The 18,540-nt window shown below is 42.8% G+C and overlaps 1 protein-coding gene across 1 annotated transcript in view; it reads right to left on the bottom strand.

Moving 5' to 3' along the window:
- PPM1L (protein phosphatase, Mg2+/Mn2+ dependent 1L) overlaps positions 1 to 11,880 on the bottom strand; it is a 54,736-nt gene extending 42,856 nt beyond the window's left edge. Inside the window, exon 1 of the mRNA XM_021541712.3 lies at positions 11,356 to 11,880. Coding sequence (XP_021397387.2) covers positions 11,356 to 11,754 — 399 coding nt within the window. The 5' untranslated portion in view covers positions 11,755 to 11,880. The remainder of the gene's footprint in view (positions 1 to 11,355) is intronic.
- Between the last annotated feature and the right edge of the window lie 6,660 nt (positions 11,881 to 18,540).

Here is an 18,540-nt window from a genome sequence, read left to right as displayed (position 1 = left end):
TATGAAATATGATATGTGAAATATGAGATACTAAATACAAAATATGAAATATGAAATATGAAATGTGATGTATGAAACATGAAATCTGAAATCTGAAATATTTCCGGGGTCTCTCCTCTGCTGGTGATGCCAACCAGCACTGGCACCATGGAGCAGGCAGCTCCATGTTCCCTCTTCCCTGAGCAACAGCAGCTGGAATTTGTGCCAGCAGGGCAAAGTTTAGTGCCCAAAACACCCGAGTTACAACACTGGAAGGGTTTTTTTGGGAGCCACAAAGGAGCTCTCCCAAAATATGGGGCCTGACCCAGGAATCACCTAAAATAAATCCAGTATCAGATAAAACCAGGATCATCCTGACCCAGGAATCACCTAAAATAAATCCAGTACCAAATAAAATCAGAATCATCCTGACCCAGGAATCACCTAAAATAAATCCAGCACCAAATAAAATCAGATTCATCCTGACCCAGGCATCACCTAAAATAAATCCAGCACCAAATAAAACCAGGATCATATTGATACAAGAACCACCTAAAACAAATCCAGCACCAAATATAGAACCAGGATCATCTTGACCCAGGAATCACCTACAACAAATCCAGCACCAAAAAAACCCAGGATCATTCCAACCCAGTACCAAATAAAACCAGGATCATCTTGATACAGAAATCACCTAAAATAAATCCAGTACCAAATAAAAACAGAATCATCCTGACATGGGAATCACCTAAAATAAATCCAGTACCAAATAAAACCAGGATCATATTGATATATGAATCACCTACAATAAATCCAGCACCAAATAAAACCAGGATCATCCTGACCCAGGAATCACCTCACACACAAACCCAGCCCCTCAGGCACTGGATGGATTCCACCAGTTTGGCATCTCCACCAAAGTGCACATCCCTGAGTTAACTCCACTTTGGGGAAATGGGATTGTCTCCTTCCCAGGGCTGCTGCTTCTCTGCTTTTTGGGAGCTGGAGACTGGATTTTCCAACATCTCCTGGTTTTTTCCCCCTTTTCTTCCACACCTACCAAGAGCCAAACTTCAGATGTGATTTCTCTTTGTTCACCAAACTTCACCCAGGATTTCCTTTTCCTTCCACACCAATAAAGGGCCAAACTTCAGCTGTGGTTCCCCTTTTCTCCCACAACAATAAACAGCCAAGCTTCAGAAATTAGGAATAAATATCCAATGAAAACTAGTTTTGCTTGGTGGGATTATCCAGCCTGTTGCCCAGCTTCCCTGCTTCCCAACAGCAATAAAACCACGGGAACCACATCACATATATGCCACATTAAAAAAAGAAAAACAACACAAAAAGCACTTCTACATCCTACATAATGTCCTAGACATCTCCAAAACCACTTGAGTAATAAAAAAAAGGGATAAAAATCAGAAAAAAGCCATTCACACTGCAAAGCAGATGAAAGCTCCGGGGTATAAACATCAAGAACACTAAAGAGACAAGCATGTTCCCTCTCCCCTTTCTCCTACTCCCACACTTCATTCCTGAAGCACAGAGCCTTGGACAGAGATTTTATTTCATGCCAACCACAATCAGAAATTTCTATACCTCAGTGTTTGTCTGGAGGGAGCACACATTCCAGGGAAAATGCAGTGCATGCACAGATTACCCGGAAATAAATCACATTCCCATTTAAAATGAAGTTTAAAGAAGTGGCACAGCACAGAGCTGTATTATGGGCCACGCACTTTCCCTCTGAAGAAATGCTTCACACCCTCCAGGAGTTTTCTATCGGGAAGAGAATGGAAAAGTAAAGAGATTTATTACATTAAAAAGCATATTGATTGAAAGCAGTGCTGTATGACAGCTTCAGCTATTATAACAGAACTTAATAAAATCAAATGTTTACCCCTGAAGGGGATTCGGAGGAAAAAAAAAATAAAAAAGGCTTTATCAACACTTCTGACAATGAGCAAATTTGCAAGGGATAACATTTTGGTCCTGAAAGTAAATGCAAATAAGCGCTCATTTCTCCAGGGGAGCTTTGAGTTTGCCCACACGAGGAGCTGTGGCTAACTGTGATGTGGCTCAGCAGTGAGAACACGTCCTGGGATTGTGTGGCTGGAGATGGCAGCTGCTCCCACAGCTGGGGAGCAGCCAAGGTCACAGATGATGAGAGAGGCGATGTTCCAGCAGCACAGGCACTTTGTAGGAGCAGCAGGACACTCCTTTGTGCTGCCACGCTGCTCTCGGGGCTTGGTGACAAGCCTGACCAAAGAATGACACTCCTTCCTCCCTGCCCTTGGCCCCTTTGCTCATCCCTCCTTCCTCCTGACCCTTTGCTCATCCATCCATCCCTCCCTTTGTCCACTCTGCTCATCCCTCCTTCCTCCTGACCCTTTGCTCATCCATCTATCCATCCCTCTCTTTTTCCACTCTGCTCATCCATCCCTCCCTTTTTCCACTCTGCTCATCCCTCCTTCCTCCTGACCCTTTGCTCATCCATCTATCCATCCCTCTTTTTCCACTCTGCTCATCCATCCCTCCCTTTTTCCACTCTGCTCACCCCTCCTTCCCTTGTCCACCCTGTAAATCCCTCCTTCCTCCCTGCCCTTGTCCCCTTTCCTCACCCCTCTCTCCCTTTGTCCACTCTGCTCATTCCTCTTTCCCTTTTTCCACTTTGCTCACCCCTCCTTCCTCTTGATCTCTTCGCTCATCCTTCTTTCCCTTTTTCCCCTTTTCTCACCTCCTTTCCTTTTTCTATTCTGCTCATCCCTCTTTCCCTTTTTCCACTCTGCTCACCCCTCCTTCCCTTTGTCCACTTTGCACATCCCTTCTTCCCCTCCCTCCCTCCCTTTTCCCACTCTGCTCATCCATCCCTCCTTTTCCCACCCTGCTCTTCCCTCCTTCCTCCTGCCCTGGTCCCCTTTTCTCACCCCTCTTTCCCTCTGTCCACTCTGCTCTCACCCTTCATCCCAAAATCCCAGCTCCCTGCATCCACCCCCAGCTGCTTTTTTGGGATGGCTTTTCCACAGGAGTACAAACACAGGTGAATTTCTTCTCCATCACGTTATTTGTTGGCAAACCACTCCAGACCTGAGAGCCTGCTCTTAACGGCGACTTTCTGCTCTTTTTGGTTTTTAGCGAGACCAAAATATTTCCCTTGATCCTTCCTGGATTAGGCCTGATCTGGTCCAAGCTGTGTTTTCCATATAAACATCAATTTCATGGCATAAATGAGCAGTTATTTCAACTAAAATTTACCAATCTCACCAGTCTTACTTACCCTGAGTATTTGTCAGTATTCTTGCGCCTGCAAACCATTTTTCTCTCACAAACTGTAATGAAATTTGCATTTTTTCAAAGCTATTCTGCTTTCAAATGAAACCTACTTTTGGCACGAGCTTTAAACTGCTTGAATAGAACCAGCAGTGTTTAACACCAGCTACAAAACAGGAGTAAAAGCACATAAAACAGCCCAAAAGAGGAAAAAAAAATCTGCAACTTGTTACAACTCCTGATTTTACACACAAATGAAAACAGCCTGGAGATCCAGCATGGACATTTTTGTCAGGATGAAAACTTCCCTTTGGGATTGCCTCATTGTAGCCTTTGCTGTTTCATGAGCTTCTGAGTGAAGTGAAACTCTACAGGGTCATAAAGAAAAAAGGTCATTAAATGCTGATGACCTTCTCCTACATGGGAGAACTCCTGGGCTGGGATGGAGCCAGAGGAACTGGTCTGGCCAGCTGGGCTGGGAGCTGGTGAAGCTGAGCAGGAGGAGTGTGAGAACCCCGGGCTTGGTCTGGGGTGGTGGAAAAGTCTCTCCTCCAACCCGAGCTTCCAAAGAAAACTCTGCAGCCTCTTGTTGTTGGGTCTCAAGGCAGTTTATTGCAAGTTATCTAAAAGATTTTCTCCTGGAGCTGCTGTGGTTTGCTCACAGCTCAGGCAGAGGCACACACACACCCTGACATCCTCTCTGACTCCTTCTCCTCTTCCTCTTCTTCTTCTTCTCCTTCTTCTTCTTCTCTCCCACCCAGGGCTGCTGCTGTCTTTTATATGGAACATTACGTGTTACATGTTCACAGTTTTCCCCAATGCCTATTACCTATATTAAATGGTGATTTTCTATCTTTTATATGGGACATTACGTGTTACATGGTTACAGTTTTCCCCAATGCCTATTACCTATATTAAATGGTGCTTTTCTATCTTTTATATGGTACATTACGTGTTACATGTTTATAGTTTTTCCCCAATGCCTATTACCTATATTAAATGGTGCTTTTCTATCTTTTATATGGGACATTACGTGTTCCATGGTTACAGTTTTTTCCAATGCCTATTACCTATATTAATTGGTGCTTTTCTACTCTAAACCAATCTGTGAGTGCCAACATCACCAAGAACATGGAGGTGAGGAAGAAGAAGGAGGAAGAACAGGATCAGCCCACTTTCCTCCATCTTAGAACTTCTGAGCCCCATGTACAAAGTAAAACCCCCCTGGACAGGTGCTAAAACCCCCCTGTACAATACTAAAAAATTTCCCCTCTGTTTTGTAACTACTTTTACTATCCTATCTATCCTTTGTGACTGCTTGTTCCACCTCCAAAGTTGGTAACTCATTCCATGGCTCAAACCCAAAATCCCAGCTGTTTGCAGCTGCCTGCCAGGGTCTAGAATGCTTCTGACCAAGGTCTGGAACCTCTAAAAATGTCTGAGGGACATTTGGAGTTCCGACACAGGAGGAGCAGCCACAGGGAACCTGGAGCCCCAAACTCTTTTAAAGCACACAGTCCATCCCAGGAGGGCTGGAATGGGCACAGCTCCTTGGCACACAGCATTCCCTGAGGGATGGGGGACAGAAGTGTGGCCACAGGACCAGCAGGGATGAGGAACGGGGCTGAGGAGTCTGTGGGGCACAGAGCAGGAGGTGCTGTAGGGCCCAAAGGGTGGTGACTTCACTTAAACCTCGAGAATTTACCGGAAAATATTGCAGTGAAAAACTGGAGCAAGAGGCGTGTGACTTCGTGCATAATTAGAGCAGCTGCTGCCCTTGAATTGGATTTGGGGAGATTCAAAGCAGGAGGAGCACACGAGCATTTTGTTCCTTTTCCCAGATTTCTCAGGAAGAGGGAAGAGCAAACCTGAACCTCTGAACGTCGAGACTGAAGAACAATTAGTGCCAGGTACCTCTGGATTGCCTTTCCTACAATGGTTTGGGGTGGAAGGGACCCTAAAGCCTCTCTCATCCCATGGGATGCTCCAAACCCTGTCCAAGCTGGCTTTGGACACTTCCAGGGATGGATCCCAAAACCTGGCTGATCTCACAGCACGATCCCACTCATTTCTGAGCAGCCCAACGTGTCCAAAGGCTCCTGGGGCTGGGGAAAAGTGGAATTTCACTTCAGAGCAGGCTGAGGAACACACAAAACCCCCAGATGAAAAGGGGCAGGGCTGAAAAGTCCTGAGAAGATGAAGAAAAAATTGAGAAATGTTAAATCCAGCGGATGGGAATCCTGCCATGAGCATGGGACATCCCCACAGTGCCAAAACTGCTGCAGGGAACTGCAGCCACCAGCAAAAACCAGCCAGCAGCAAAACACAGCAACCCCGTGCCAGGAGAATTGTTTCAAAAGTGAAACTGCCAGAAGCCAAATCTCAGTTTTAAGGCACAATTTACACCGTAAATATTTGGGTTTCTAGCAAAAAGGGAGGGAGGAGAAATCCTACTCTGCTCCAAAAGAGCTGCTGGAAACACGACATTGGAGGCAGAGCAATCTGCTGGTTTAATTAACCCACATGGCAGAGGACATGAATTTTTTTTTTTTTCTCCCACACTATTAAACACAAAAATAACCAAACTCCTGAGCTATGGAACAGAAATGATTAAAATCCCACTGCTCCAAGATTGTTTCCTCCCCATCCACAGCAATTCCCAACAGGAACACGTCCCGTGGAGTTCCTCAAGTTCAGGGGGAAAACTTCAATGACTTTCATAATCTGAAAGCATCTTATAATCAAAATTGATTTCATTAAACCAGTGGCAATCTGTCGGCAGCCGAGAGCCCAGACAGGGAAAGACCGATTAAAACAAGCTGGCAAAACATATTAAAAATTAATTGACTTCTTGATTTTTATCAAAAGTGAAAAAAGGCTCAATCCTACACCCAACGATACAGCCCTGAATGGCAGCAATTAAAGTTTCTCCTTCCAATTACAGCTTTTTACAGCATTTTAATCAATTTTTGTACAGCAAATGAGCGTAGAGTTTAACCCTAAATCGAATCAGCATGGTGCTGTAGGGCGAAAATCATAATCCTGGAGCATGACATGCAACAGTGAAACTTAGATAAACTAAACAAAACGACAGCAATGTTCCTGTAGATCATTTTTGACTTGTATTTTAGGCCACTGCAGGGGAATTCATAAGCAGATTTGGGACTTGCCTATCAACGTGACCTCACCTACGTAAATATTTATTCAAATATTTGGGCACATTGCAGAGAATTCTAGATTAGAAACCAAAGGAAATGGCTATAAAAGGAAAACCATGCTGGCAGTTTCTGTTTAAAAACTGTAACCCCTCAAAGACTTCACCTTACAACTGGGCTGTAACACCCAGAGAAACTCCAAAGCTCTTGTTTGATTTATTCCTACCTTTTATAAAAACCCCAAGCCATCAATCCTGAATGGCCTCGACTCAAAAGCCTGACAGATAAATTTTCATTGCTGAGATTGTTTAAGTAGCGCAGCATCACAGGGATGGGGCCGGAATGAGAATGAGCAGATTAAAATAACACAAAAAAAATGAACTGAAATTGTAAAATTGGCAGCTTTCTCTTCTTTCAGCACAGCACAAACACCTTCTGCTGTTAGGCTGAGCGAGCTGGACTGGAATGCACAGCAGGTTTATCCAAACCCAGCTGGCACAGTGCCCTCTCCTCCAGGCCTCACCTCAACATTCCCATTTCCAGAGGCTCCTCAGGACTCTCCACGTTATCTTCTGACCTTTCCCGCTTTTATTTCTTTTCTTTTTTTTTTTTTTTTTTGGATGTCTTTCTAAGTTAATCAGTAACCAGCACTTGGTGCTGCTGATTTCAAGGTCCTGAGCCCATGGAGCCACTTCCACTCCGCTCTCTCCTTCCCCATTCCACCTCCCCCAGCCTTTCCCTGCGCTGGGAATAAAAAAATAAAACTAAAAAAGGTGTATTTTCCATCCTGAAACACTGGCTCAGCAGCTCCAGAACCCAATTATTCCAGGCAGGAAAAGCTCTTACCCACAGCTACACATCATGAGGGACAAGCCTTGCCATGTCCCCGTGCAGGAGGTGGAGGGAAATAAAAAAAGACATTTTTTATGAGACAGTTACTGAGCTGTAATGTGCCACATCCGTTTACAACTGCAAACAAGCCCAGGCAGGGGAAGGTACTATCTATTACCATAATTATTTTTAAAATCTTCACCCCACAGGGTTAGGAAAAACCCGATGATTTACAGCAAAGCCATAACTATAAAACTGCAGATGGGAGCTGAGCTATTTTGCCCTTGTCTAATGCTGAGATCTCATTAAACTGCGTGCTTAAACCTTAAATATTTGAGAGTAAATGGTAGTTAAAATAGGGAAATCATTCTAATTAAGCAGCCAGGCTTTCCTCTGCTCAGCTTCCCAGCTCATCATTTGTTATTTGGTCATTTGTGGAGTTTGACACTGCTCCATCTTCCAGCCTGGACAGCCCCAAAATTCCTCAATAAAGGGAATAGGGCAAGAAAAAAAAGCACTCAAGCCATTTTTAAACCTTTAAAAGAAGCTGATGAGAGAACAGAATTTTTTTTTTTTGTAAGTTCAGTCACCTGAAGGCTGATCCTTTGGCCAAAGTCATTCAGTGAGACAAGAGGCAGCAACTTTTCTTTATTCTTTCTAAATCTACTTCTTTGACCTTTGCTTGCTCTGCATCATCATTATCATCATCACCATCACAGCTCCAAGAAACTAACTTTTAATGAAAGCTTGCACGACACACCCCACATCCAATTTTCTCTCTGAAATATTCTTGCCTTTCAGAAGTTACTGCAGCAAACCAGAGCATTAATAATTATTTTTGCTTACTCCTTTCTCAAGCCACACACAAAATCCCAAGCAATGTCTGCCAACCTATCCAGGCTAAAACTGGAAGAGGAAATGACATAAAAGTAGAATTTATGCAAATGCTGGTGATATGAAAGCTGAGAAATCTTCATAAATTAGCAGGGCACAGTAATTGAAGCTGCTTGAATCACACTCCTCCATCCTTCCACTTCAATGGGATATGGCAGGAAGTAATTAATGGAGACAGGCTCCCTTGCATATAGCTGGAAATAATTAATTGGGCATCTCATTTCTGGTATTGGCTGTTTGGAAAAAAAAAAAAAATTCTCCCCATATAGAATAGTTTGTTTCACATGTAACCCCAGGGATCAGCTGTTCTTTATTCTTTAAATATACATAATGGGAGCCCATATGGAAAATTTAACCTTCACAAAGGCTTTGCTGCGTGCTTAGATGAAGTGTTTCACAGAGCATTTGATGTTTGTAAAAAATTAAAATAAATTAAGACCTACAAACCCCCCCCCCTTTCAAATAGAGACTTAAAATGCAGTATTATGTACTCGGGATTAAATAGAGCATAAATTTTTATTTCTTCCTGTTTTCCACTCAGAATTACAAAACCTGCTTAGAAGAAACCTGTTCCTCATTATTTCTTTTTTTTTTTTTACTGTATGCACAGCACACAGCTCATGTTCTTCTGAACAGTTTTACCAAAAATCTAAAACTTGAAACTAATTAGGTCCTCGGATTTATTTTTGTAGGAGTAAAGGCCATGAAGAACACTTAGGATTCCATTATGAATAACAGATGCGAGACGGATGCATTTATAAACCACTAAATTTAGAAAGATTCGTGGAGAGTTCTGCTGAACCTTTCAAAATTAAAAACCTCCCTGTACTTTGCCACTGAATCCATCAGAGCCAGTTCTGAGGAAGCAGAACACAAAAGGCCAAATGAGTTTTCCACGCACCCAACATTAACGCATGAATTTCGAGATGCCCAACAAAGCAGGCACATTAACAAAATGCCAACATTCCCTGTGTTCCTTGGGGGTTATTTAATACCCTTCAGCTTGGCATTTTGTGCAGGGCAAGCTACAAAATTAATGAAAGAAATCAGATCCCCCTTTCACCCTGGATCCCACAAGCTCGCAGTCCCTCTGTTTAAAAACACCACTCGGACACTTCCCCGATTGTTTGGGGCCGCTCGGTTCCCACAGGGAAATTCAGATTACACAAAGGCACAGCACAAAAGAGCCAGATGGCCCCAGTGAACCACTCGGGGCTCCTGATCCTCCAGGAAAAGCTGGGAACACTTTGGGACACATGGGCATTTCCACCCGTGTCCCATGGACATTTCCGCCCGGGCCCCACCTGAAAACAGACCAAAAAAAATAATTCCAAACTTTGGGACACATGGATATTTCCACCTGTGTCCCATGGATATTTCTACCCGTGCCCCACCTGAAATCAGACAAAAAACCCCCAAAACTTTGGGACACATGGACATTTCCACCTGTGTCCCATGGACATTTCCACCCGTGTTCCTCCAATGCCCAGGGACAGTGAGCTGGCCCAAGAATGCCAGGAGGAGTTGGCACAGCTGTGCCCCACCTGAAATCAGACAAAAAAAAAAACCCAAAAATTTCAGGAGACATGGGCATTTCCACCTGTGCCCCACCTGAAATCAGACAAAAGAAACCCAAAACTTAGGGACACATGGGCATTTTCACCCGTGTCCCTCCAATATCCAGGGACAGTGAGCTGGCCCAAGAATGCCAGGAGGAGTTGGCACACCTGTGCCCCACCTGAAATCAGACAAAAAAAAACCCCAAAACTTTGGGAAACATGGGCATTTCCACCCGTGTCCCATGGACGTTTCCACCCGTGCCCCACCTGAAATCAGACAAAAAAAAACCCCAAAACTTAGGGACACATGGACATTTCCACCTGTGCTCCTCCAATGCCCAGCGAACTGACCTGAGAATGCCAGGAGGAGTTGGCACAGCTGTGCCCCACCTGAAATCAGACAAAAAAAACCCCAAAACTTAGGGACACATGGACATTTCCACCTGTGCTCCTCCAATGCCCAGGGACAGCGAGCTGACCTGAGAATGCCAGGAGGAGCTGGCACAGCTGTGCCCCACCTGAAATCAGACAAAAAACCCAAAAAAAAAACCCAAAAGAGGGCTCAGCATTTTTTATGAAGCTGACAAACCTCAATATCCAGAGAGTCTGTGTTAATTTAAAGGGGGTAAACCAGCCGACACTGCGAGGAGAGCAGAGTCCCTTCCCAAGCCTGGCAGCGGCTCCCGATGCCAAGCCTGGATTTTCCAGGAGCCCTTCCAGGTTCAGCAGGGCAGCAGCTGCCACCCCTGTGCCACCCTGTCAGTGTCTGGGCGCTGCCAGAGCTTTTCCAGGAAGGATTTGGACTCTTGGATCGGGGGGAACAGCTGGAGGAACATTCTCTCTCACAATTCCCAACATTTCTGCCCATCACCCGAGCTGGAGCCGCTTTGCCACGCAAGGACAAACTCCTCGTCCTTTCCTTGCCCACAGTTACGAAACGCCCAGTGCCTTGTGCCACACCAAAAGCTGCGTGGCAGCACCACATCCTAAAGGCAGAGGAAGCTGCAGTTCCAACATCTGGCACCCGCCAGGCTCCGTTGGAGCATCCCAGCCTGCTCCCTGTGCCACACCAAATGCCAGCTTTGCTGCCTTCCCACCGGGGCTGGCGATGCCACCAACTCCACCACACCGTGCCCCAACACCGCGCTCCTGCTCGGCTCGCTCCCTGGGCGGGGAATCACCCAAAGCACATTTTAAACACACACACACTCTCTCTTTTTAGGGTCCTTCAGCAGCACTGCCGCCGAGCCCGGCTCTGCCCGCTGCCAAAATCACACCACAGCACGCTCGGCTGGAACAAAAGATGACTCCGGGGAGTTTGTGCCCATCCATCGATATTCCACGCACGTCAGAGCCACCTCCGGCAGCCTTGCCTTCAATTAAACCTCGAGCACCGCAAAGGGCAGAGGGGCTGGGGGCGCGTTTGTGCCGTGCTGAGCGAGGAAGGGGTGAGGAGGGATGAAGGCAAGGGAGGATTACACGGCCCTTTTCCGGAGACATCCGCCCCCCTCCAAAAAAGCAAGGAAACCCCCCTCCCCACAATGTACAAACCTGGTGGGTGAGAACACATCCGCGCCTTGCCTTGGACCGTCCTCCCTCCCGCACCCCCCTTTTATTTTTTTGGTGGTGTTGCATTATCGCTTTTTTTCCAGCTGAGCACTTGCCTCTCCTCCGTGCCCATCAAATATCCCGAAGATGGAGGGGTGAGTCTTGTTCACCAGGTCGGTGATTACTTCGAACCTGTCCTCCATGTGATCCCTGCGGCCTTGGATGGAGTAGACAGCCACGTTGTGGCTCTTGAACTCCCAGGTCTTGGAGAACTCAGCGTCCAGCACGTCTAAACCCCCGAGCCTGTCATTCTGCATGATCTCGGCCACCTTGCCCTTCACCATCTTCACCGCATCCCTGCTGGACTTAACAATGGTTTTCACCTCATCCGTGTGGAAGAAATAACTCCACAGTGCCAGGCTGATGCACAGCAAGAACAGGGTCTCCGGTCTGAGCAAGAAGTAACGCATGATCCGACCCAGCAGAGACAGCAAAGTCATTGTATCCTCTATCATTTATTATCGCGACCGTGCCTCCGCACACCATGCAGCGGGGCGGCTCCGAGCCGGCGCCGCTCGCTCAGTGCATGCTCGGCCGGCCGGGCAGCGCCGAGCCCCGCGCTCCGCCCCGCGCTCCGCTCCGCTGCGCCGGCCGCGGCCCCCGGCCCGCGCCGGTGGATGCGCCGAGCCCTCCGCCGCCGGATGCCGCCGGAGCGCCGCTGCTCGCCGCGGCTCGGGCCGGGATGCGGCTGCCAGGGCCGCCCGCGGTACCTGCGCCCCGTGGCCCCCGCGCCGCCTTCCTTCCACCCGGGCGGAGCGTCCCGGCCGCCGCCCCCGCCGCGCCGCCGAACTACAAATCCCGGCAGCCCCCGCGGCGGCGCGCCGGCGCGGCCGCGGGGTGGGGCATGCTGGGAGATGTAGGCCGGGAGCTGAGCCGGGAAAAGGGGAAAATTATTTGATCGCGGTGATTTTAATAAAAATAAAAATTTTTTTTAAAAATTAAAAAATAATCAAAATTATTTAAGGAAAGTGTAATTAAAATTATTTATTTAAAGTGATTTTAATAAAAATAATTTTTAATTAAAATAATCAATTATTTATCAAAGTGTAATTAAAATTATTTATTTAAAGTGATTTTAATCGAAATGATTTTTAATTTAAAAAATAAATTATTTAATTAAAGTGTAATTAAAATTATTTATTGAAACTGATTTTAATAAAAATAATTTTAAATTTAAAAAATCAATTATTTAATTAAAGTGTAATTAAAATTATTTCTTCAAAGTGATTTTAATAAAAATATTTTTTAAATTAAAAGATAATCCATTATTTAATCAAAATAAAATTAAAATTATTTATTGAAAGTGATCTTAATCAAAATAATTTTTAAATTAAAAAAATCAATTATTTAATTAAAGTGTAATTAAAATTATTTATTGAAAGTGATTTTAATAAAAATAATTTCTTAAATTAAAAGATAATCCATTATTTAATCAGAATACAATTAAAATTATTTATTGAAAGTGATTTTAACCAAAATATTTTTTAAATTAAAAAATTCAGTTATTTAATCAGTATGTAATTAAAATTATGTATTCAAAGTGATTTCAATAAAAATAATTTTTTAAATTAAAAAATAATAAATTATTTAATAAAATTGTAGTTAAAATTATGTATTCAAAGTGATTTTAATAAAAATAATGTTTAATTAAAAATAATAAATGATTTAATCAAATTGTAATTAAAAGTATGTAGTCAAAGTGATTTTGATACACATATGATTATTTTTAACCTTATGACCTTTTAACCTTATAAGACCCAACTTAATAATAAAATATCACAGAACTCACAACCTATAAACCTGTAATATCGATAAACAATAATAAACATCCCGGTCCAAACACAAAGAAAAAAGGCGATAAAAATTCAGTCATTCTTGAGCCAAAAATCCCAATTTCAGGGAAGTGGAGAATTTTCCGTTTGGAAAATTGGGAAAAAGCATTCCTTGCTCAACAGCTCCTCCTCCTGCTCGCCCGGACCTGAAACCATCAATTGTTTTTGTATTTTATGGGTTTAGATATTTGTATCTATTATATTTATATATATATATATATATATATATATATATATATATATATATATATATATTCATATATTTATATATTTATATATATTTATATATGTATATATTTTTATATGTATATATTTACATAGAAATATGTATTTATATATATATTTATCTTTATATTTATTATATTTATATATAATAATCTGATACTGCAAACGTGAATTCACTCTCTGTTCAGCGCTCCAATACACAGGAGTTGTGGGTTATAAATGGAATAAACTTTGGAATTATTTTCCCAATTTGCCCACAGCAGTATTCAGCTTTTCTAGGCAATGTCACTCAATAGAGAGTGGGATAATGTAGAAATTCTCACTATTTCCTAGCCTGAATAATACCAATATTATAATCATTGTCATTTCTTGCTGATAGTAAATAAAATTCATTTTAAGTGGAACAAACCTAATTTTGTGAATGTATTTACGAGCATAACTTAAATAAATATAAGAACACTGAAAAACTGTTTAATTTCCTGTAGTTGCAAACTGAATTTACCGTTATTTCACCCTGGGGTCGAGCAGTGAGGACACAACACTGAGGGCTCACCAAAAATCATTACAAGAATCATTTAATTTGATGGAAATTTCCTCATAAAAATACTCCCAAAATCTGTGGGATATCTTTTCCATAATATTTTCTGGGATGCTAAAATCTGGGGGATGTTTCTGCTGCTGTTTCTGCTGCCCAATTAAAAGGTTTTCTCCAGATTTTCAGGTTCAAATACTTTTATTGGCATAAATCAGATGTGCACAATAATGTGATTTTTTGTAGATTAGTCCCGGAAAATATGAAAGCAAAATATTCCCCAAAACCTGTGGATTCACCTCCCTTTTCCTCCGCTGAGCTAGAAAAATCAGAACAGAAAAATCAGCAGCAATAATAACAACGATAAAATCAGAATTTTTCATGTCAGGGCTGCAATGCAGTAAAAGAAATCTTGTGCTTTTTCTCACCAGAAAGGTGCAAAAATTTGATTTTAGGAAATTCAGGGTGACACAGGCCCAGCTCTCGGAGGAATAACTCGGTAATATCAGAACCTGCTTTGTGCATTAATTTAATGAGCTGAGCTCTCCTGACAGTGCTCTCATCTCTGTTGGTAGAAATGACATTTTTTGCTGTTATTGCCGGGGTTTTATCTGGTAGGAATTGCAGGGAAATTCAGTGTACCCCTGAGGAATCCCATCCCAGTTCTGTTCTGCATCTCCCCTGGCGAGGAACATTTGCAGACGTGAAATGCAAAATTTTCCACACAAGTTGCTCCTTTCTGCTTTCCCAGGATTCTCAATCCCGGGCCATCTCCGTGTGTAAAATCTGATTTTTCTTGATTTCCTCGTGCCATCGAGTGACCTCGGTGTCAGCAGGAAGGAAAGGCACAGGGAAATTTCTGACTGCTGTTTTAATATCTTTTATTTAAACACAGAGTTCTGCTGTGGAATGGTGTGCACCAAAACACAGGCTGAATTAAAAGGCTTTTATCAGTGCAGTGTGTGAAATGATTTTATTTATTATATAGCATATATACAATGAAATAAATGCAATATTTACAATGAAATATATCATATATACAATGAAATATATATAATATATACAGTGAAATATATACAATATATACAATGAAATAGATACAATATATACAATGAAATATATAAAATAGACAATGAAATATATAAAATATATACAATGACATATATAATGAAATATATATAATATATATTATATAATATATATAAATATATATAATTAAATCTCTAATGAAATATATACACATTGAAATACATATAATATATACAATGAAATATACACAACATATACAATGAAATATATACAATACACACAATTAAATATATATTTCACTATTGTGAAATTATAATATATATGATAGTGAAATTATTATCTATAAATTAGCAGTGAATTATTAAATAGAAATTATAAATATGAAAACATCCTGGTTAAATACCTGCAGGTGCCTGGGGTGGAAATCCCACACCTGCCTTACTCAGAGAACATAATTCTTGATTATAAATATAGAATTTTCATTTTAAATATAAAATTTTCAGTGTGTAGGATGCAAATTACACCTGGAATTAACAGTATATTGAGAAAACAAAAATCTATCTTGTTTCCCAAGTAAACTATGGGATGTTGTTCATTAACCTTTACATCTTCTTACTCACTTGGAATATCAAACTACCTGGTGGTCCATCGAGGAAAAATGCCAATATTCATTTCATGGAAAAGTTTAACAGAAGAAAATTCTGAGGTTTATCCACTTCCAGAGCCTTAAATTATCCCAATTCTGGAATTGCCACAAAAATTTGGCCACTGAAGTGGCTGGGACTCTTTGCTTGGTGGCAGCACGACACCTAAAATATTGATTTGGACTCCACCTCTCCAGGGCATGACATATTTTGGGAGACAGAGATTATTCCAAAAAGATTTTCGCAGTCATTTTCCAGGTGTGAACTCCCTGAAAATTGGGAAATGTCCGAGGTACCAGAGAACAGCCAGAGAAAAAAACTGGAAATGCTCCTGACACCCAGAGCTGCTCCCTGCAGTGATCTTTGGTTTAGCCAGGAGCAGCACTGCAGGTGCAGAGCCCTGGCGGTGTTCGTGGGGTATTTCTGTATTTCTGGGCAATTAATGCCTCACAAATGTCAAAATCTGGGGTATTGATGATTCTGAGATTGTAAAAGTCTCTGTCTGTCAGCCCCCTGCCAAAGCAGAAGCCATAATTGGTCTGTGCTGGTTTCCAGGTTGTTTATTCTGTTGATCTCTCACATGTTCTGCTGCCCTGCCCAGCTCTGTCCTGCAGGGCAGCGTGTGGGGCTCTGCCCTCAGTGGGATGTGACAAACATTAAATACCAGAAACTCCCTGGGCTGCATTTACAAGAACGTGCCAATATCTGTCACCTACGTTGGACAGTGTGTCCCCAGCCTGAACCAACAGAAAAATGCCAACACCACAGTGAGACATGGAGGGCATGAAGAAGGAGAAAAAGGACAAGGCACACCCAATTTCCTCCAGCTTGTCCCCTTTGGACCCCTCATCTAGAATCCTAAAATTTTACTTTTGCAGCCGTGCCACACTTAATTATTACTGATATCAAACACTCAGAGCTGGTAATTGATCCTGTAAGATTGAAAACTCTTTTCCATGGGCAGAGATCACAGCCAGTGTCTCTGGGGCTCTGTCCAGGGGGTTCCTGACCTGCCAGGGTCCCAGGGCAGCCAGAGGGAAGCCCTGGATTCCCACACACAAATTCTCCCCTTTTCCAGAGAATTCCAGGAAAATGGAAATATGACCTCAGCAGTCTGGAATTGCTCTGCAAACTGGCAGCGTTCTCACAAACCTTCCTCAGATCGGGGCACAAATTGATAAAAAGCAGCAGCGAAGCAATCTTAATTTTCTTCTTCATTAATTTTTACTCTGTTTAGCAGCTGTTTTGTGTCTGTGGTGCAGACTGTTTAATTTGCATTAAGCAAAAGGCTGCAAAATTGATTTATACATTTGAATGCCTCGCATTTTCACTCTGAGGCACTTTTGGATGCAGAACATGACAGGTTTAAATTCAGGATTAAATCCTTAGGCCAGGTTTGTCCCAAAGCTGGGGTGAGAGGGGAGCTGAGGTTACAGGTGCCTTTTTTGGTGACTTCTCTGAGGTTAAAATTAGCTGTGCCCTCAGCTGACTGCAGAGTGTAAAATCCAGATTTCTCTCAGTGCCTTGGCTATTCCTGAGGTTCATTCCAGCCCTGACACCTTCCCTTGACCCAATTCTTGCTAAAACCCCAAAAGTGAAGCCTCCTGAGGCAGGATTGAGATAAATCAGCTCATTTCCATTTCCTCAGGCAAGGCAGATGGATGGGTTTGGTGACTCCCTGAGTGGCACAGAGCTGGCAGCCCGAGCTCCCTTTGTCTCTGGGAATTTGGGATGGATTTTCCCCCTGCTCCATCTCCACAGGAAACTCTGCCATTACTCAATTCCAAAGGCTCCCTTCTTTATCACCAGGCTTTGGTGATGGAGATGAAGAAATATTCAAATAAGGGCAGCGAAAGGTTTTTACTTGTGAGGAATTTGTTAAGAATTGCCCCATTTTTAAAGTGGTGGCATTTGCATTGGAATCTGCTCCAACTGGGGCTGTCAAAAAGTAATAAATGAATAAATAAAGATGACGCATTCCCACCTCTAGGGCTGGAATGGGAGATGTTTTTTGGAAATGATGGGAAAAGGAAGAAACTTTAATGAGCTGAATGGATGTAGCCACAACCTCCCTCACACAGCCATAAATAGCCTTCTTCAAAAATACAAACTACCAAAGCACAGAAATAAATACAAAAGGAATTTTAATAAAAAATTATGAGTCAACAGTTTGGGACACTCAGAGAAGATTTAAACCCATCCAGTGTCAGGGACAGGGACGAGCTGCTCAGAGATGTTTGTGCTCCACTGAATCCTACCCAAAGTTGGGGTTCATCAGCAGGGAATGCAGCAGGGAGAGGGATAATTCCCATTTACAGCTCCCACCACACAGTGTTTGAAGTGCTGCCTGGGCATCCCCAGGTGTTCTTGAGCCCCCCCAAATTTGGTATCTCTCTCAAGTCTCACACACACTCCAAGCACACTCTCAGACTCTCACAGGCAGGTAAAGAGGGGCTTGTTCAGCAGGAGCACCCAAAATCAATGGCTCGGACTTCAGATTGTGAATTTAACAGCTTTTGACCAGAGCTGAAGATTTTGTGAAGTGAGAATTTAAATAATGGCACTTCTATGAATAACAAACATAAAAGTCAGGTTTCAACAGGCACGCTGGGATGGAGGAAATGCAGGGATCATTTCCCTGTCACTTCATGCACAGGGACTTGGTTGTGCTGCCTGTCAGGTGAGAGATTCCCTGAACACTTCCCATTAGACATTAACATCGTGTGTTTGAATTGGTAACATGGCACAACATGTCAAAAAAAAAAAAAAAGAAAAAGAAAAAGAAAAAAGATTGGTTTTATGTGGCAAGCACATTTCTCTCCCTCTCAGGATTTTTCATAGAGGTGCACAGAGAGAAATGAAAGAGAAAACAATTTCTATTTCTGCTCCTTGTTTTTCCCATGTGGAATGTGTTTGGAGAATTGTTTACCTGGGGTGTTATTACTTGGTTGGATTCTGGTGGGGATTGTTTGAGCCTGG

The sequence above is a fragment of the Lonchura striata genome, chromosome 10, assembly GCF_046129695.1.
Source record: "Lonchura striata isolate bLonStr1 chromosome 10, bLonStr1.mat, whole genome shotgun sequence".
Classification (NCBI taxonomy): Eukaryota; Metazoa; Chordata; class Aves; order Passeriformes; family Estrildidae; genus Lonchura; species Lonchura striata.
The sequence above is the reverse complement of the archived record's forward strand: the minus strand, read 5'-3'. Positions and strand labels throughout refer to the sequence as shown.